Below are 20,104 nucleotides of genomic sequence, written 5' to 3' on the forward strand. Positions count from 1 at the left end.
TTTTTGCAAAGTATGATTGGTCACGAGCCAATCATAGATTGCAAAAACTGCTCTTTTCACTTGCCACAAGTGACAAGAGCATACTGGCCAGAGCTAGTGCAGTATATGAGTCGCGAGCTGCATAAGCAAATACATTGTGTTGATTTACCGCTATGGTTTTGTCAACCCACAATAGTTGAAGAAGGAGAAGACATTGATTTGGTTGCAGATTTACTGTGAAAGCCATTTTTAAGACGGACTTTTCAAGAAAAGTTGGACATCCTTAAGAAAGGTCGGACACGGAAAAGCAAATAATATTTCAATGTTATGAAGTTTTTATTGATGCTTCGCCATCCTTTGCCAATCATCTTTGCGGTGTGAAAGAGCGACTTCCGACCCCATATCATGAATCCACAAGTTGATGGTAAAAACCCGAACAGTTTAATGACAGTATTTCTTTCTTCACAAGTTATTTTCTGGCTAACTGTGCCCTCTACTACAATACAGGATGTGTAGTAAATCACACCACACTTTTTTTTACAGTGGCAGCTGTGGATTAGGACGTAGCACAACTGAAGGCCTAGGAGTGACATGCACGGCCCACCATTGGGTTTGATCATTATTCAGTTTGCAAAATCATTATGTGAGTTTTGATGAAAACAACTAGTTCATGTTGCTGTGTAAATGACAATGTACAACAATATGCGTAACAATTATTTAGGTAGCAACATTTTAATTGAAAAGGGATCAAAATCACGACTTCAAACTGTCGGATGCAATAAAATATTAATGTTAAATGAAATGAAAACTCATGGACTGGGTATTCCTGAAACTCAACTCATGCTGAAGTATTTTTTTCTACAGGTATTTTATTCCCATCCTGCAAAGTGAACTACTGTACATCAGAAGGCATTTGACAGTTGTCTTGAGTTTCGTAAGGAAACATTTTTTTATCAAACACTTTTCAAAATGACAGTGTTAATTTTTCTGAATTTAAATCATGATACAGTAAAGTCTCGTTATATCGATATTCAAGGGAGTCCGAAAAAATATCGATATAACCGGGACTATCGATATATCCGACCCTGTTTGCATGTAATTTTCTCCGTGCGTGCATAGAAATAGTATCGATATAACCGGGACTATCGATATATCCGATATCGATATAACGAGACTTTACTGTATTTTGATTCATGCGTCTTTGAAGGCAGCATGATGAGAAAATTAGCACTGCTCCAAAAGAGCAAAAAAAATCTATTTGGTTCTCAGCCAATAGACACATTTTAAGCCTAATGAACATTGTGGTGCTTCCACACAATCATTCTGTGTGTACTTGTAACTTGGAAATAAATAACTGCTTATAGAACCCCTTCAGCAACTTCGTTGTTTATTTTTCAGCACTCGCATTTCATTATATGAACAACATGTATTTCTTGTAAATTCCAGGTGACTGAATTCCATGCTTTTAGTTTGGATCAATAAAGTGAATCTCCAAGCTGCTAACCACAACGCTGTTAGAATCTGTGATTGTTTGTTTGACACCAGCATGGTCCCCTGTGCAGGTAAATAAGATGTAGTATGAACACAGCAGTCAAATAGTACACAAAAGAACATCAGAGAGAGAGTAATGATAAATAATGATAAGAATATGACCATTACTTACTCCACTTGTAGCACTGAGGGTCACAGTTGTTTCCTTTATGGTGCATGCAGACTGTTGTGTCACAGTGGATAAACATCTGGCGAAATATATATTTAAAAAAAAGAATTAATTTTCTTTTCTATTCATAAATGTATTTCCGCCGGCTATTTTTGAATATTAATAGGCACCGTTTTTTCAAAATGCAATGGAATTTATTTTTCAGTTTCTTTTCTTCTTCCTAATTACAGATATTAATTATAAACAGTTTGTGCAGTATCCCTTGAAAGCATTTGAACAGCTTCCTTTGTTTAGTATGCAGAAGACATTTTGTTTTTCGATTAAAAGGTAAATATAAGACAAAAGTTCAGAATTGTTGCTTTTAATTCATGGCAATTACCTTTAGATGTTTTATAAAACTCATGACAAAGAAGAATTATTAGACAGTAGCAGCGTTAAAACCCTTTATAATGGATTCCACAGTTTGAAATGAAGTATGCGCTACATACAGTCCAGCATTCTTGGCATATACCTTTTGCATGAGAGGAGTGCTCTCTGGATCTGCAGTTCCTCCGTTACCAGTCTTGGCTGTTAGGGCGGACACGAAAGAGAACATCCTGAAGAAAAAGCGCCGATACTGGCTGGGGAATTCAAGGCCTGATGAGGAGTCGACCTGCACCAGGGCCGTCTGGTACTGGTTGTCTATGTATGGGCACCTGAGAGTGGAGAAGTCGGTTTAGTCGTCGTGTCGTCAATGCTCAAAAAAAAAATTGATTAATATTTGAGTGGCACTTACTCTTACCCATGAACCAGCAAGTCCCACTGAGGCACACTGTGAGGGTATGGATCACCAGTGGCCCAGCATCGCTTCAGTGTCAAGACCAGGTTAGGGTCAGTATTCCTTAGAATCCGTACCTCGACGTACACGGGCTCCCTGAGCTCCTTTGTGATAGGGTAGTCACTGTCGACATAGAAGTAGTTGAAAACCACTTCCTCTGTACAAGCAGAGTGACAGAATAGTGAATTCAAAGTGGTTTCCGTTGACCGATTCTCATCACAAAGTTGTTTACCCACCATACATTTCACCCTTTACTATGCGTCTGCCATTGCCCAGCCTTAGTTCCACAATGAAGGGCCCGGGAGCTGCAACTATAGGGGGACTGGGAACGTGGTCCATCTTGATAACAAGAGCTTCAACTGACGTGCCCACATATCTGCACTGAACGGCCAGCCTGAGAGGAACCACAACATTAGTTAGGTCTGCACTGTCAGATGAGATCCGGTACACTATTTCATAATGTTTGTAAATAATAGGTGCCAAGGTACTTCACCAAATATCACCCAAAAAGTGTATCTATTTTTTAATCAACTTTCTTAAAAAAAGGAAACTGAGAATGGAGGATAAAAGAGTAGATGTTTGGAACAGACATACAGAGATAATTGCAAGTCTTCACGGTAGCGGACAAGTTACCCCTGAAGCAAGTGTAAAACTCTTGACCAATGGGTCATTTGTAGCCTGCAGATGGATTTGTTTTCAGTCACCTACTTGATATTGATGTTTCATGTTCATACTGCCCCCAACTTTCTTTTCTGTTGTTGCTTTGTGTGTGCGTGTGCGTGTGTGTGTGTGTGTGTGCGCGCATGTGTGTGTGCGTGTCCATGTATGTTTTAATCACTTATGGGCTACCATAATGCATACCCATAACACATTTAAGTGAATTGTAGTTGTGAGGGAACACCGAGCGGAAGAAAAAGTCAGAATGTAACCCATTCCCAGTGATGTCTTTAGAAACGTGTCGCCATGAGAAACGCCCATGACAAAAACAGCCAATTTCAGGAAAAACAGGAGACTGGATGTTTGTAGTAGAGCACATGTGCACACTGACATTTCTTAAATGCACAGGGAAAGCTACAGTGCTCAAGAACTCTGATGTCGTCATTGTTCAACTAGACACACTGAGGACTATGCAAAGTACCAGGGAGATGTGAGAGGGGACCAGGTCATCAATCTTGTTCACGTTCTGAAGAACCATTAATGATCTGACCTGTAATTAATAAAGATTGAAAAGATTGAATTAGTTGTACTTTTTTTCAAACTTGAACTACTTTTTTTTGTGTGTGTGTGTGTGTGTGTGTGAAATACAGCCGACCCGGCATACACATGCTTGGGCACCTGCGGATTTGCATATTTGTTGCTTTTTCTCTCAGGAACCAGAACCACCATCACTGGGTTTGTGGAAGATTTTCTTCCAGGTCTTACACAATGTTTGCTTGGATTGTCTTTGAGGAATTTTGCCAACTTAATGGCCAACCCCTTCCTAAAAGTTATGTTATTTCTTTTCATGATGTACAAATGTACAGTACGAATTTCAATTCCCCTCTCTCGAAATGTGTCCAGTGAGTGCACAGAAATAGAAAACAGAGAAGCACATACTCAAACCGGCTGTCCCTGGTAATCGCTCCATTGAGCCCAACAGCGACTTCAAAAGAGGTGGACAAGGCGTTCTTATAGGTTATAGCACCAAGCTCCTCCTACAGGACGTTTGCAACATTACGCTATTGTGTTGAGGAACGCTCAATCCAATTCAAGTGGGACTGGCCTGACCGTGATGACAGTACCACAAGACGTGACTGGAAACTGGTAGACGACAAAGGCCGACGTGCTGTCAACCAGGCCGCATCCGGTCTCACTGGAGATGAATGAAAGGGAATCGAAGTCGACACGTGGAAAGATGGCGTCTCGACTGATCACCACAATCATCTGGGCATCCTTGGTACACCGGAGCGTCACTGAGCACGACCACAAATGAGAAAACAGTAGGTGAGAACTTGTATGCGCGTGAGTGTCTGTCCCTGAGCCGTGGCTGACGTCTGCTCCCGTATATGTGCGTACGTTGTGTTGTCATGTTCATCTTTTGAAATGTACAACGGGTTCCCTATACGACATGCAAATGCAATAACACATGAAGGATAGCAAAAATTTAATTGGCCTCAACCAAGTTTTGTATTCCCTGTGATACCATTCAAAGCACTTTCTCAAATGTGTCAAATTATATTTGATTACCGAAATGAATGGAAATGCTGTTCCAGTCTAGCCATTCACTAAATATATATTTTAATAATAACATAATAATGCAAACACACGTACATGGCAAGAAAGCATACAGTAATGTAAATTTAAAAGAATGACAAATGACATGTTTTGCTGATTTGAAAAAATATATCCATTCAAGGAGTCTTAAAAACTAATTTTTGGCAATATTTTTTACAAACTGCGACTTGAGTTATGGTAAGTTTACTGCTGCCCGTAGAGGGCTTGAATCTCAATATTTGCTTGAAAGCCAAAGTTAAAAAAATCAGGCAAACAATCTCTAATCTAAAAAAAACATTAGTCGGGGCACTCAATTTCACAATACCACCAAGATGCTCCAAGATATGGATAATGCAAAGTACATACAGTACTACCCATATTATGGGTCGGGAACCTTTTTGACTAAGAGAGCCTGTTGAGATCTTCAGCGCTTTCGCGATGCATTTGGGAGAATAAAGAGTCGAGAAGGTCCTCTTGTTTAGATCATACAAGTAGGATATTTATTTGCCGAAGCACAGACAGCAACCACTGCGTTCATCGTCGTACGAGAAGTCAAACACACAAACCCACAAACTGGCTTTTATCGCTGTCAAGTCACGTGATGTCCCGTCGTGGCTAGGTTGCCAGATCAGTTCAGTATTACAGCATTACATAAAATGAGGATACAATCTAACTTTCTCAACACCCCCACTTATACTCAGTTTGCTGTAATGTAAACCAAGATAAACAGAACAATGTGAACTCTGTCTTACACATGTGAACTCTGTCTTACACATTTCACATTTAAACACAATTGTTTGGTAGTCATCAATAATGAAATCACCATCCCATATGATTTTGATTACCTTGTCACTTCTTGACTCTTTGGCATACATACAATAATCACCTGGGTTTTGCTTATACTCATTATCGGTTAAATAATCATGTAAGACCTTGTTCCCGTTTCGGCCAGATTGCTTGAAACCGTAAAGTGATTTTTCTATTTTGTAAACTAGACCATCATTCTTTTCTCCATTTTCCAGAGTTGCTTTTTGAAGCACCACTCTTATACCTGTTTGATTGGCTGTTGGTGAAAATGTCTCTCCATAGTCTATGTTTTCCACCTGGCTCTTGCCCTTTGCTACAAATCGTGCTTTATATTTGTCTCTGACATCTACATCACGTTTGATAGCATATACCCATTTACCCCCCACTGTTTTCTTGCCCGCTGGTAGGGTTGTTGCAGTAAATGTGTTGTCATTTAATGACTGAATTTCCTCATCCATAGCTTTTGCCCATTCTTGAGAATTATTTGATCTCATTGCCTCTGCATATGTTTGCGGAACACCACACACAGCTCTGTAACAGTAGTCTACTGTGGTGTGTGCCCCATCGTTATCGCTGTACTCAATCACAAAATCATCAAAGTGACTAGGTTTCTTTCTTTCCCTAGTAGGATACCTTCTATTTTCAGGTTCATCATTTGTGTCACTTTGTCGTGTGAGGTTATGTTCATTTGGCTCTGTGACTGCACTTTTGCGTGCATCCCTGTCTTGTACACATGACTCTTGGGCTCTTTTATTAGGCTCCTGAAAGACCTCACTAGTCTTAGGCTGTAATCTCATGCCATAATATGTGTTTTCATCTGTTTCATTTATCTGTGTCTCTTTCTCAATATGCAAATAGTACAACTTTCCATACACATGTATACCATATTTTGTCCCACCTTTCGTAATCAGTGAATTTTTACCTTCTTTAAATATCACTGTTGCCCCGTTGGTGGTTGCCTTCTTTACAGACAAAATGTCTTGGGGGTATGAAGGAATGTATAAAGCACCTCTCAGCGTTGCTTTATGTCTTTGTCCTTTGATGTCAATCAAAGAGACCTCAGCATCTCCCCTTTTATGTGCGACTCCGCTGCATTGTGTGCCGTCCGCCAGCTCCACGCGGTGTCTTTCCGGTTTGAACGTGCTGTCGAAATTCTTGAACATGTTCACATCAGTGATGATATGCGAAGTGGCTCCTGTGTCCACCATCAATCCTCTCTCTCTGATGTCGTGACCCAACTGCTCCCTGGGTCTGGTCTTGCTGTCCCTCATCTTGAGCACGATGTCGGTGTCGCCGTCTTCTGACGCTTTACTGGCGTCATCTCGTCTGTCCTTGTCCTTACGCCTGCACGTTGCATCTTTGTGTGTCTTGCTTTTGCAATGACTGCACCATGTCTTTTGTCGACATTCTCTTGCTTTGTGGCCTTCGATCCCACACTTGAAACACACTATGCTTGTGTCATCACTGTGCTGGTCACGGGTGTTGGTTTTGGTGGTTTGTCGTCCACTCAGACTCTGTGTCTTCATCACATTGTCCCCTGACTCAGTGTTCAATTTCTCAGTGGCTTCAAAACTCCGTAGCTTCGTCTTGAAATCTGCAAACTTGATTTCATCATTTGAATGCGCTACATTGATTGCAAATGGCTTGAAACTTGCTGGTAGTCCTTTTAACACCATGGCGACAAGTAGTCCATCTCCCAAAGTTTCACCTGCATTTCGGAGTGCTGTGATGGCGGTTTCGGCTTTGATGATATAGTCTGTAACACTTTCATCGTTCCTCTTTTGAAGCGACGTGAGCGTGGTGTACAGATTTATTATCCGTGGTTTTCCTTTCCCGGCATAATATTCTCTCAATATCTTCAAAGATTTTCTTCCATCATCAGGTGCATCTCTCATTATTAGTGAGAGGCTCTTGTCATCAAGCATATTTATCAATTCGGCATATGCATCGGCATTTTTCTCTGCATCCGTAGCCATATCGGAACTCGTCGCCGGCTCGCTTAGCACGGTCTTCTTTAGTCCCAATAAATGAAAATGTCCGAGCATTTTTGTTTCCCATATCTCGTACTTATCTTCATCTCCGTCGAATGCCAGTCGAAGGTGCCTGCTTGCCCTTCCTTGATCCATCTTGACCGCTGTTTAGCCGGTTAGCGATAGCCTCGTTTGCTCACCGCTCTTTCAAGTCTGGATACACTTCTGGCTTCACTTTATCTCCCAAACGTCTCCTGGGCCCATAACCTGTTTACCACAAAACTCAAATCTGGTCTGGTACATGTCGTCAGATAGATCAGACTACCCACTGCTTCCCTATAAGTTCTGACATCACTCATCTTCATTGCATTTTTGGAATATTCCAACTTTTGCTCACAAGGTGTTTTTCGAACCTTACAATCATACATGTTGAAACGCTGTAGTATCTTGTTAACATATTTTTCCTGTGACATTTTTACACATCCATCTGATTGACTAAAATCGATACCCAGAAAATGTTTAAGTGTGCCAAGATCTTTCATTTTGAACCTTGCAGAAAGCATCTCTTTAACCTTTTTCAAAACCATTTCATTGCTAGCCGCAATAATCATGTCATCGACCCATATGATTATTGCGGCTAGGCCATAAAAGTAAAATATTTAGAAATGTTTTTCAGCGAGAGCCACACGCACGCGCGCGCACATACAAACGCTCGCGTGCGCGCGCGCACATACAAAAGCTCGCGTCGCGCGCGCACACACGCGCACGCGCGGCCACTTTTCAACAAAATATCAGAATGTATTATTTAAAATAACTTTGTGATGGTACTCACCGTTAACATGGATGGTTTTCCGTTCATCGTGTTTGGTAAAAATCCAGGAAAACGATCGGAATGAAATTCAATTTGCCGGTCCAGCGGCGAAGTTACTGCTAGCTCGCCTGCACACGGCTCATAAGCTTCCACACTTGCTATCTGCAATCGACTTCTCGCAGAAGTATGTTGATGCTAACGTTAACATCGGACTTGTTAAAATGCCACTGACATTTGACCGACTGTTTCATCGATGGTATTGTTTCATTGCAAATTAGAATCAGAACATTTTCTCTCCTCTAATGCTCCGGTGCCTTCACACTGAAGTGCACAAGTTGGGCTCATTTAAACGGGCGTTTACCTATTTCAACATGACGGCCACTATCATCCAATCAACATGGCGCTTTCGGCCATTCTAGGTCAGTGTCATCCAATCAAAATTGCGCTTTCCGCCAACTGCAGCCCCAACGGGAAATGAACGGCAAAAAAACGACAATATGTATTATAATATGTAATATTTATCGGCGAGCCATAAGCAATCATCAAAAGAGCCATATATGGCTCGCGAGCCATAGGTTCCCGACCCCTGACCTATAAGAAGTGTCAACTGAATTCTCCAGCTTCCTTGACACCAAACTGCCACCAGATGGGGCTAAATCAACACGTTCCATTACTCTTGCTCAAGTGCAAAAACAAGTACAGTCACTCAGGATGGGCTGCCCAATAAAGTGAACAAATGGAAATAGCCACAAACCAAACTACAGAAATGTGGTGGTTCTCTATGCCATAAGTCCAGTAAACAAAATGATCACTTGAATAATTTTCGCTGTCATGGAGGCGCAAGCAATGAAGTGTGACGTAGCGAGGGAACAGTTCAAACATGAAATTTGACCTACCTTGTCTACCATAGTAGCACACATTGGCATCATAGCAACAATTGATGGCTTCACATTCACAAGATGAGATCCCGTCAGGACCACACTGTATCTTTTGATGCGTTTCCACCTTGCAAGATAGCTCTGAGTCCACGGGCTTGGAGGTTTGCTGAGGCCACCGGTTGGTGGAGTTTTGAGGCATGGCTAAACAGCTCCGCAGCAGGGTGAGCATGAGGAGACCAATGGACTTCATTGCTGTATAGTGTCGCAGTACACACACACACAGGATGATTTTATAAGGTGTGGGTCATGTTGACATAATAACACTTCTATTTGTTTCTCCAAATCTGATTGCAATAAAAATGAGAGGCAAAAGAATCTCAATTCAGATTAAAAAGAATCCAAACTTCACTACAAACATTGGCAGATGTGATTTTTTTCACATTTAGCATTAATCCTGGGACAATCGCTGAGTCCCACGTACAAATAAAATCCCAACTTGTTTGAGCAATGACGTGATAAAAACCTTCGGTGGGTCTGGATGACCGACGACTGCTGGTGTCAAGCTATCTGTGTTCATTCAGCATAGTAAAAATAAACACATGCTTTTATCTTTAAGTGCATTGATACAAATGTTGATCATAATTGAGAATTTGTTCCCACTGATTATACTTTGATGATATTAACTGGCCCACTTTTAAATGGATGTTGTTCAGTTTAGGGAAGGTGGGGTTGTATTGCTTGGTCACTTGATATTCATTCACAAAATCATTCACTGGTTATGCCATTCAGCTAAACATGTAAGGAATTCATCCATACATCCATCCGTCCATCCATCCATCCATCCATCCATCCATCCATCCATCCATCCATCCATCCATCCATCCATCCATCCATCCATCCATCCATCCATCCATCCATCCATCCATCCATCCATCCATCCATCCATCCATCCATCCAAAAGTCCACCTAATCCTGATACCTGCACCTGAAAAAAGATACAGCACTCTTTTCGGAGAAAAATATGTATATTCTGGACAAATAAGACTAATGGTTAAGGCTAGATACATTACCTGTTCACAAAAGTTGAGAAAATTCTTCATAAAAAGAAGTGACCTTTGAACACCAACTATCTGACTTCCAAAGAAATTCAAAAATGTTGCCTCTTCCATGACCATTTCTTACAAGTGAAAGTAATTTCAATAAGGGCAATTTCATCCTCATGACTGTCAGTGGCTTTTTTGAGTCCTCTCTCCAATGTTTTAGTGACACTTGTTAAAGTACGAATCCAATTCTTTCTTGAGCTGCCTTTGGTTTTCACATCAACACACAGGTTAATGCTATCAAATTTGTTTACAGTCAAAGTCCTTCAAATTTTGAACAATTAGTTTTTATGTCAGACTATGGGCAAACCTAATTCAAGTATTGTGTAGGATGCGCATAAATGTTTACCTTGTCATTGTAATGTACAAATGCTGTTCCCAGCATACTGACCAAGGGTTGCACAAAATAATGTTCATCATATGGTGTTGGACATTTCTTTGAAAAATAAAACTGATACTGGAAGCAAATGAATCCGGAAGTATGCTTGATCTGTTTATGTGACAATGTTCCCTTTTTATGTAAACGAGCTACCTGGGAATCTCTTTCAGTGTTCTTATTTTGGAACATTCATAGGTCGGCTACTGTGCTGCAGTCCACCATCGATTGTCCTGAATGTACTTTGGCAGAAAGTAGAGTGTGACATGTTCTGTGAAGGACAGGTGACCGTAACCCACTGTCAACATAACCTTTTTTGGTGAACTCTATCTTCTTAGCACAGCTTATTTAAAAAATAATAATAATAAACAACCCCCAAAAACACATTGACGAAAAAACACACATTATTGGACCTTCATTCACTAGTTGCAGTGTCTTGTAGTCTTTATCCTACTATTTATAATAAATACTGTCTGGAAGTGTACTACACTTCCAGCTTTCTCTCATTGATTTCCATCCATTCTAACATTTGTGCTGATTGGCTGTGAGAACACACATGATTCCCATTGCCTGGTTTTGTGTTACATATTTAACCCTTTCTCGCACCCCGTAACCTGATAAAATGAGAAGCTGGAGCAACCGCTGTCCCTAAAAGGGTTAATGGTGCATACACAGCAAATTCCCCACATTTGTCAATATGAGTCCTTTGAGCCATGCCTTGTGCTTTAATGGAGACTACTTCAACATTCATGAGCTCTCATCATTTCTCCATTTTGAAGTTAAATTTTTCATTTCAAAATGGATTTGGGATTTTCTTTTCATCCATCCATCCATTTTCTGATCCACTTATCATCACACGGGTCACGGGGGTGCTGGAACCTATCCCAGCCGTCTTCGGGCAGTAGGCAGGGGACACCCTCAAGGGCTGCTGTCCTGCCTGTTTTCCACTTCCCCCAGGAGCAAAGCGCCTGATCCAAATTATCAGGATAAAAGAGGTTATTCATAATGATACGTTAGACTTTGACAATGTGATTTTACAGTTACCTGTGTGGCAGAATCTTACTTTGGGTTCTGGTTTAATCATTTGTAAAACTGAACTATTGCGTTTTGCCTCAAAATGTAGCTTGTGGTGGGACTGGAGATATTTTGATGTTATGCAACTGGAGGGCACAATTTGAGTGGAGATCAGCGTGACAGTCAAAACACAGCACCACGCAAGTTGCTGCAAGCTCGACTGGATTGGCTAACACCTTGTCTTATCAGCTATCAATGGTAGCTGTCCAAAGGCCTGCTTATAAAAAGGGTGAAAGCACAACTTTGTTGCCAAGAGCATCTTGTGGGGATCACTGGTTGCTTTGTGTCCATTATAATGAAGCACACCGCCGTGTGCCTTGTGGCACTGGCTCTGGTAGTAGTCAACTTCTGCTCCGGACAACAGGATCTAGCCTCGGGGCACCACGATCAGCAGCAAGCTAAGCATGTACTCGAGAGGCCACTCACCTGGACCTACCCTGAAGGGCCCACGGTTCCAGTTGAGCCAGTACCTGATTTTGAGCTGAGACACCCCATATTTGCAGCGACTGTCTCCGTGGAGTGCGGGGAGAGACATGCACGAGTGGAGGTTCAGAAAGACTTCTTTGGAACAGGCCAGCACATCAAGCCGTCCGATCTCACTCTGGGTCCCTGCGGCGCAGTGGGCGAGGACACTCTAGCGCATGTGTTGATATTCGAGACCGAGCTGCAAGGCTGTGGCAGCATGTCACGGGTAAGCCACGGTGTGCTTTTTGGAAACGATACTGGACAAATATCCCTTTTTAATTAGTCACCCTGCATTTTAAAACATTTATTCTCCACCCCCCACCCCGCCTCCTCTGCAGATGACAGATGATGCTCTTGTCTACACCTTTATGCTTGACTATAACCCCCAAATGCTGTCCGACTCGCCTATTGTGAGGACCATTGTGAGGAACATTGAAACCGCTGTGATTGTGGAATGTCACTACCCAAGGTGACATATTTTATCAGGAAATTACATATATTCATACATTGACTTTTCGAACAGTGTCCAAAAAACTGGTTCTATTGAAAGGGAATAAACAAGTGAAGAATGTACACACACAACAAAATTAAATAGGTAATAGATGTGGTCAAACTGAGACTGGTTGTCAGCAAGTTGATGACCAAACAAACATTTATATTTTTTGTGCAGTCAAGTTAACTTACAAAAAATAAAACCTTCACCCCTCCAAAAAAAAAACAACCAAGCAGCAAGAAAAAAAAACTACTGTACAAATGTGATCATCTTTAAGAAAAACAAAACAAAACTCATAGTGTCATCTCAGCTTTGACCCCTATTTAAATCTTCAGGCACCACAACGTCAGCAGCCTCCCACTCGATCCAAAATGGATACCATTCTCTGCGGTGAGGGTTGGCGAGGAGTTTTTGTACTTCACTCTGACCCTGAGGACGGGTTAGTACTCCAACTGTTTTCCTCTTGTATGAAATTGCCAACATGTGGACCGAATCCAATATCTCTTTACAGACGACTGGATGTACGAGAGACCCCGTTATCAGTACTTCATGGGGGACACGATCCGTATCGAGGCATCAGTGAGGCAGTACCACCACGTGCCTCTCCGTGTTTTTGTGGAAAGCTGCACTGCTACTCTCTCGCCAGATATAAATTCCAGCCCCAGATATACATTCCTTGATCAAGGGTAAGCACCTCAGTACTTGCCACAATTTAGTCCTACATGTACATGCAATTTACAGAGCGATCATCTCAGCCCAAACACACACAGTGAACATAATTAAGGAAAGGAAGCCAAATATCTGTTGCAGTAAAAAGAAAAAAAAAACTTGAAGGAAAAAAAACCTGTGGGGGATAGGTATACTCCCCGCCTAGTGCCCGTCTTCTGGCACGAGGCGGGGAACACCCTGAATTGGTTGTTAGCCAATCGCAGGGCACACAGGGCATATAGCTATATTTTACGTTTTAAGACGTCACTGAAGGAACGCCCCTGACCGAAAAAAAGGACACGTTGTAGCAGTCCTTCCATCACGTCAATGCATTTTGCTGTACTTTGGTCTGAAAACGTCATGTAGGAACAAAAAGAGGCAGAAGAGGGCGACAAAGCTCCATATAAGGAATTAATCAGCCTGTGGAAACGGGCTGATTAATTCCTTATACGGCTTTGTCGCCATTTTCTGCCTTTTTTTGGGTGCGACATTTCCCACCCCTGATGCCTCAAAATGACACGGAATAAATTATTTAATCAATTGCAACCATGTATGCTTTCTTCTTCAGAACTATTTGAATCACATTCATAACTGGATGAGTAACAAGAAAGCATCTTCTCTGAATCTGAAGCCATTGTTTTGATTCTCGAGCAAGGCAAGACGTCTTGCCGTGACACCACGAACATGGGGGCGGGACCTTCTGAAACTGGCCACTTCCGGTTTCAAATTGAAGTACTTTTTCGACACTGAGTAATTTTTATTGGTGTTTTGCATTTGACTAAAAATGTCATACTGCGTGTTTTGGGTATTTTAGATATTATAAAACGTTTTTCTGATGTCAGTTAGGAAACAAAAAAGTGATGTCGGTTGTCCTTGAAGAGTACTTCATTTGAAACTTGTCAACTTGTTTTGCGTGCAGATGTTTAATTGACGCAAGGATCACAAGCACAGAGTCTAGGTTCATGCAACGCACAGCAGAGAACATGCTCCAGTTCCAGTTTGAGGCCTTCAGGTTCCAGGGTGCCGAAAATGGGATGGTGAGCACCCCAAAAAGCGAGCCTGACTGGATTTTGAAAGGTAAAACTCATATTAAAAAAATACATACAAGAAATGCCATTGACTCTTTCAACAGCTTTACATTACCTGCCACTTGAGAGCCACATCGACCAACCACGACATTGATGGTGACCACAGGGCTTGCTCATACATAAGGAACGAGTGAGTTATGTGTATGTGTGTGTATATGATTGCACGTATATGATCGGGTCCAATTTGTTTGTCGCTTCAAAAGTCAATGTTTTGTCAGAAAGGTTTGGCCACCACTGTTTTAAAGCATTGATGGAGAATAATAAGTTATCATGTTTAAAAGTGCCGTGCTTTGCTGACCAACTAAACAATAAGCCCACTGTCAAAGCGCAGATGACCACAGTAAATCTGAGTGAAACAGACACGGCAGGGTGAACTGTCGGCTCCATCTAGGAGGTCTGGCCTTGAACACAATTTGGGGCTTGGGATACTCCTTAATCACCGAAGTTATTTACGGCTTGAACATCCTGCACAGGCGCCAGGTTACAGACTTATCGGTTGATGGAGGGGACAACCAATTAGAGTGTCTATGTTTTATTGCTTACATATGTTGTTGCTCAGAACGCCCAGAGGCGTGGTATGCTAATCAAGAAAACTATGTTTTACTAATATATCACTTTAATTTACATATACTCTCAATAAATAGCTTGGCAGAGGGGCACAGAATTCAGACGTATGTCATCTGATGACTGCGTCTCCTGCCGGCAGTGGGGACAATCTTTCTGGTTCTGAGTCTCTGTCCACGGTGTCTGTCTGTCATATCTCTGACAAGCATGTAGTCTAATGATGTTTTGCAATCGCTCATCTATTCTAGCACAACAGTTTTTGCAAAGATTTCAAGAATCCAAATACTTTGAAATCAAATCTTCAATGTTAATAATTTTAAATACAGGTGAAATCCACATATCTGTGTGTCAATTAATTTAAACAGATACATTATTAATTGAAAAAGTATGAATTATTGTTATTTTCAAGGTATCGAGGTATCGATGAAAAAGTTTCTTCAGCCGTCATTCTTTGACGGTGTCGGACGTTTTGCTTTCCTATCCAAGAGGCTTTGTCAGTTCGCAGACGAAGCTTCATCAGTGAACTGACGAAGCCTCGTGGATAAGAAGCGAAACGTCCGACACCTTCAAAGAAGTACAGATGACGGCTGAAGAAACCTTTTCATCGATGGACCATTCCTGTACGACTGAGAGCTTACACACACATAAATCGAGGTAATATATATTATTGTTCAAATGTTAATTAGTTTAGAATAACATTAATTATCTTTAAAACTTTAATGATCAACAATTTAAAATAAGATTGGGTGTTTAAGTAAATAACAAAAAATAATCATTGAAATAATAATTTCAAATAATTACTTGATGATATCAGATGATCAAAATAATTATCTGTTTTTTTTAGTAGTTCATTTCAATGAGTCAGTTAATTTTTGAGTGAATGAGGAATTATGTCTGAGTTTGAACTACTACATAAGCTACATCTTCCGTGATGTTCTCATTTATTGAGCTGTACCTATACTGATACTGGAGCACAGGCAGAACTGACTGTTTTTGTTTTGTATATCTGCAGCTGGAAGGAAGCCAGCGGCGTGGATTCAGCATGTGCCAACTGTGACGCTATTGTTGGACAAGCACAAGCAGGTGGCTGGGGCCCCAGTGGTGCAGGCGGCTCTCAAACAGGAGGGGGTAATCGGAACCCCAGTGTCGTAGGCGGCTCTCAAATAGGAGGGGGTAATCGGAACCCCAGTGGCATAGGCGGCTCTCAAACAGGAGGGGGTAGTCGGAACCCCAGTAGCGGAGGCGGCTCTCAAACAGGAGGGGGTAATCGGAACCCCAGTGTCATAGGCGGCTCTCACACAGGAGGGGCTAATCAGAACCCCAGTGGCGGAGGCGGCTCTCTAACAGGAGGGGGCAACTGGAACACTGGTAGCGGTGGCGGCAGCCATGTAGGAGGGGGTAACTGGAACACTGGTGGCGTAAGCGGGACCCATGCAGGCGGGGGTAACTGGAACACTGGTGGCGGAAGCGGGACTCATGCAGGAGAGGGTAAATGGAACACTGGTGGCGGAAGCGGGACCCATATAGGAGGGAGTAACTGGCACACCGGTGGTGGAGGCGGCACCCATGCAGGAGAAGGTAACCGGAATCCCGGTGGTGAAGGCGGCTCTCAAACAGGAGGGGGTAACTGGAACTCTGGTGGCGGAAGCGGCACTCATACAGGTGGCAGTAACTGGAACGCCGGTGGTGGAGCTAACTCTCAACCTGGTGGTGGCAGTGGCATTAGAGGTGGCGGCAGCAGCAGCAGCGTCGGCGGCAATGCCGGTGGTGGAAAACCACCGGGAGACAGGCAACCCTGGGCTTCCTGGATTTCGAGTGGCTCATCAGGAACTGGCAGCACAAGTACTTCCTGGAGCACTGGTGGTGGTGGCGGAAATTATGGAGGCAGCACATGGCACACAAGTGGAGGCAGTGGAGGCAATGGTGCCAGCAGCGGTGGCGGCAGTGGCGGGCAAAATGCACCAGGAGACAAGCAACCCGGGGTTTCCTCAACCTCCAGTGGCTCAGGAGGAACTGGCAGCGCAGGCCCTTCGTGGAGCACTCGTGGTGGTGGTGGCGGAAACTCTGGAAGCATCACATGGCACACCATTGGTGGTGGAAGTGCAGGCAGTGCAGGCAGTGGAGGCAGTGGAGGCAGCGGTGTCGACGATGGAAACCAACTGGGAGGCAGGCAACCTGGGGTTTTCTGGAGCTCCAGTGGCTCAGGAGGAACTGGCAGCACAGGCACTCCCTGGAGCACTGGTGGGGGCGCCGGATATTCTGGAGGCACGGGCGGATATTCTGGAGGCAGCGGAGGATATTCTGGAGGCAGCACATGGCACACCGGCGGAGGCAATGGAGGGAGTGGTGGCAGCGACGGTGGCGGTGTCGGCAGTGAAAAACAACCGGGAGGCAGGCAACCCGGGGTTTCCTGGACCCCTGGAGGTTCAGGAGGAACTGGCAGCACCGGAACTTCCTGGAGCGCTGGTGGTGGTGGCGGCGAAAATTATGGAGGCAGCGCATGGCACACCAATGGAGGCGGTGGTGGCAGTACTGATGGCAGCGGTGGCACTGGCGGCGGCGCTGGCAGTGGTGGCGGCGGTGGTGGCAGCAGCGCAGTCGTTGGTGGAAAACAACCAGGAGGCAAGCAAACTGGAATTTTCTGGACCTCCACCGGCTCAGGAGGAACTGGCAGCACAGGTACTTCCTGGAGTGCTGGTGGCAGCGAAAATTCTGGAGGCACCACTTGGCACACCAGTGCAGGCGGCAGTGGCCAAACAGATGGCAGTCAAGCCTTCAGACAAACCGTTTCTTGGAACCCCGTAGGTTCTGAAAGTAGTGGCAGCACCTCAAGCACTTCTTGGAGCAGCACCTCAACGGGTAGCACTACCTGGAGTGGAAGAAAGGGCCGTTCGGTGAAACCAGATCAAGGTATGCCTCTCAGTATTATTTGTAAGAGTCGCAAATTTATTTGTGATACCACTTTTCCATTTTTATTTCTCAGTTTATGAATGGGCAGGCGTTGTCACACTGGGTCCCTTTGAAGTTGCAGAGAAACTCTCATAAAGTCAACATTCCAACGTGGTGATCGAAATAAACATTCTGATTGGATCATGGCTAACTGGATGTTCTTGCCCACCTCACCATAATGCCTCTATTAAAATGACAATGAAAAAATTTAAATAAAAAGCAATGTGTTGGAAGGTGACAAAACATTTCGTTTGGAAATTATCACATATTTTGTGTTGCTACTGTGAAATGATAAGAGTATTTTTGTATCCCCAAGTCAAAGTTTTGAATGGAAATAAAAATGCAATTGTGTGAAATACAAGTGTCTTTATGAGCATATATATTCATCCAACACAGTCTCTTAAAAAAAACTCCCTACATCATGGGAAAAAAAAACAGAATAAAGCTTTAAAAACATGTTAAAAGTACCCAGTTGAATGAAGCTATATATGAACCTGAATTGGAATCAGAATTAGAAAACTGAATCAGAAAACCTTTAATCGTCCCACAATGGGGAAATTTGCAGTCCACAGCAGCAATTTAAAAGGGGTTGGGGGAGGGGATGAAAGGATAAAAAACATTCTAAGCATAGAAAAAATGTCAGAGGACAGAGATGTATACTGTAAATGTGCAAACAAATTTAATGAAAACTGTACGTAGTGCAAGTATCAAACAAAAGATATATTGATATATGTAGCTATATTGCATCAAGACATATTTACAGTACGAGAGTCGAGTTTTTTCTCTCTCACGTGATTATTGAGAAGTTGTATCGTATAAGACATTTATTTTTGTGCGCTTTCGTTGATGTCAGAGGGTGGCATCAAAAGCCTGAACTAAAAAGCAACAATTAATTGGTATCAATAAAGTATTTTGAAGCACTTTAGAGACTAAATACCTTGCCATGGAAAACAGTGCTGGCATATGTGCTTGCAAATTTCCCCATTGTGGGACGAATAAAGGTTTTCTGATTCTCATGTGTGCTGCCGAAAAGGCGCAACCGCTCACCAATCTACTCCTTGATGAATGTGGAGGTCAAAAATGCTGAAAAACGATCAATTCCACACAATGCACAACACACAGTGACACAAGAAAACACAAAAACAACACAAAAAGAAAATTAAAAAAAAATCAAGGCTTGTGAGAGCACTTGCTCATGGCTGCCTACTCCTGCGCTATCTTGGACTTATCTTTTGTTTTTTGTTATTTTTTATCTGGACTTTTCAAAACTTACAGTACATGACAGCTCAGCATCTTCAAATGTTACTGTACTGTTGATTTACGTTTTGTGGTCCAGTACACATAAGTTCTTTTTTTTTGTTCCCCAGAACCAATCCAGAGGTAAAAAGGTATCAATTTAATTGCTCTAATCATCTCACTGAGGATCATTTCGACATTATCGAGTCTGACATTGAAATGTACTCAACGGCACTCAACGAAATTTGAGTTTTTAAAAAATATATAGAATCGAGGTTTTTCTCTTTCCCCTGACGTCACTGCTGTTGGACAATCCCTCCGCTCCCTCTGCTTGCATCCCACTCGGTTTAAATGACGCAATCCGCCCCCCACCCCACCCCATCCCTGCCCGTCTCTGCACTGCTGCCTGCGAGCTTCCGTCGTGTGTCACCCGCAGCATCTTCAAGGTCTCCACCTTCTTCGTCATCCTTACCAGACGTTCGCAAGGGGGTGGGGAAGACACCTTGTCTGACATTTTGGATCATACTTCGGAATATTGTCCTTTGTTTCCATGCAGATTATTTAAACCGAGAAAGCATTCCCCTCCCTCTGCCCCCTCTGCGTGGATGCTCGACTCCTGCTGCACGCGCAACATCAGCGTCTGAACAAGACGGAGAGAGTGGCGTTCGGGAGGGGGGAAAGAAAGCAAAGGGAAAAAAAACACCGCGAACGCCCTTGCCGTGGATGGACTGCCGTTTCCTCTACGTGATCGTCCCCACGGTATAGTGGGCTGTCGTGTCAGCAAAGATGGCGGACCGGGCTGAAATGTTCTCCCTCAATACGTTCCACTCCCTCTCTCCTCCGGGCTGCAGGTAAAAAAAAAATGCGCTGGCTGAT

At 43.0% G+C, this 20,104-nt stretch overlaps 3 protein-coding genes across 5 annotated transcripts in view; 2 read left to right on the forward strand and 1 right to left on the reverse strand.

Annotated features, from left to right (window-relative positions):
* Positions 1-318: 318 nt before the first annotated feature.
* On the reverse strand, positions 319-11,794 carry LOC148897999 (zona pellucida sperm-binding protein 4-like). The gene is made up of 8 exons (XM_088996734.1): positions 9,194-11,794; positions 4,224-4,408; positions 4,053-4,150; positions 2,693-2,850; positions 2,421-2,613; positions 2,151-2,334; positions 1,643-1,718; positions 319-1,533 (listed from the first exon to the last, which is right to left on the reverse strand). Exons 1-8 carry the CDS (start codon positions 9,423-9,425, stop codon positions 1,445-1,447), a joined length of 1,215 nt encoding a protein of 404 aa, XP_088852860.1. The 5' UTR covers positions 9,426-11,794; the 3' UTR covers positions 319-1,444.
* Positions 11,795-11,920: 126 nt separating this feature from the next.
* LOC148898000 (uncharacterized) lies at positions 11,921-18,133 on the forward strand. Its single transcript, XM_088996732.1, has 8 exons — positions 11,921-12,416; positions 12,529-12,659; positions 13,019-13,122; positions 13,195-13,369; positions 14,311-14,428; positions 14,524-14,609; positions 16,056-17,953; positions 18,027-18,133. The coding sequence occupies exons 1-8, from the start codon at positions 12,021-12,023 to the stop codon at positions 18,086-18,088; spliced, it is 2,970 nt and encodes a 989-aa protein (XP_088852858.1). The 5' UTR covers positions 11,921-12,020; the 3' UTR covers positions 18,089-18,133.
* Positions 18,134-18,501: 368 nt separating this feature from the next.
* mapk8ip2 (mitogen-activated protein kinase 8 interacting protein 2) overlaps positions 18,502-20,104 on the forward strand; it is a 29,288-nt gene continuing 27,685 nt past the window's right edge. For 2 of the 3 annotated variants that reach the window (XM_088996729.1, XM_088996731.1), the window contains exon 1: positions 18,502-20,079. In XM_088996729.1, coding sequence (XP_088852855.1) covers positions 20,015-20,079 — 65 coding nt within the window. In that variant the 5' untranslated portion in view covers positions 18,502-20,014. The remainder of the gene's footprint in view (positions 20,080-20,104) is intronic. The other variant, XM_088996727.1, reaches the window with a different exon arrangement.

The sequence above is a fragment of the Hippocampus bargibanti genome, linkage group LG05, assembly GCF_051943395.1.
Source record: "Hippocampus bargibanti isolate YZ-2025 linkage group LG05, ASM5194339v1, whole genome shotgun sequence".
Taxonomy (NCBI): Eukaryota; Metazoa; Chordata; class Actinopteri; order Syngnathiformes; family Syngnathidae; genus Hippocampus; species Hippocampus bargibanti.

Coding starts and splice junctions, on each gene's coding strand:
- LOC148898000 (XM_088996732.1), top strand. CDS start 12,021: ATGAAGCACACCGCCGTGTGCCTTGTGGCACTGGCTCTGGTAGTAGTC. Junction 13,123..13,194: donor CACTCTGACCCTGAGGACGG/GTTAGTACTCCA, acceptor ATCTCTTTACAG/ACGACTGGATGTACGAGAGA. Junction 14,610..16,055: donor TGCTCATACATAAGGAACGA/GTGAGTTATGTG, acceptor GTATATCTGCAG/CTGGAAGGAAGCCAGCGGCG.
- LOC148897999 (XM_088996734.1), bottom strand. CDS start 9,425: ATGAAGTCCATTGGTCTCCTCATGCTCACCCTGCTGCGGAGCTGTTTA. Junction 4,151..4,223: donor CTTGTGGTACTGTCATCACG/GTCAGGCCAGTC, acceptor AACGTCCTGTAG/GAGGAGCTTGGTGCTATAAC. Junction 2,851..4,052: donor ACCAGGGACAGCCGGTTTGA/GTATGTGCTTCT, acceptor GGTTCCTCTCAG/GCTGGCCGTTCAGTGCAGAT.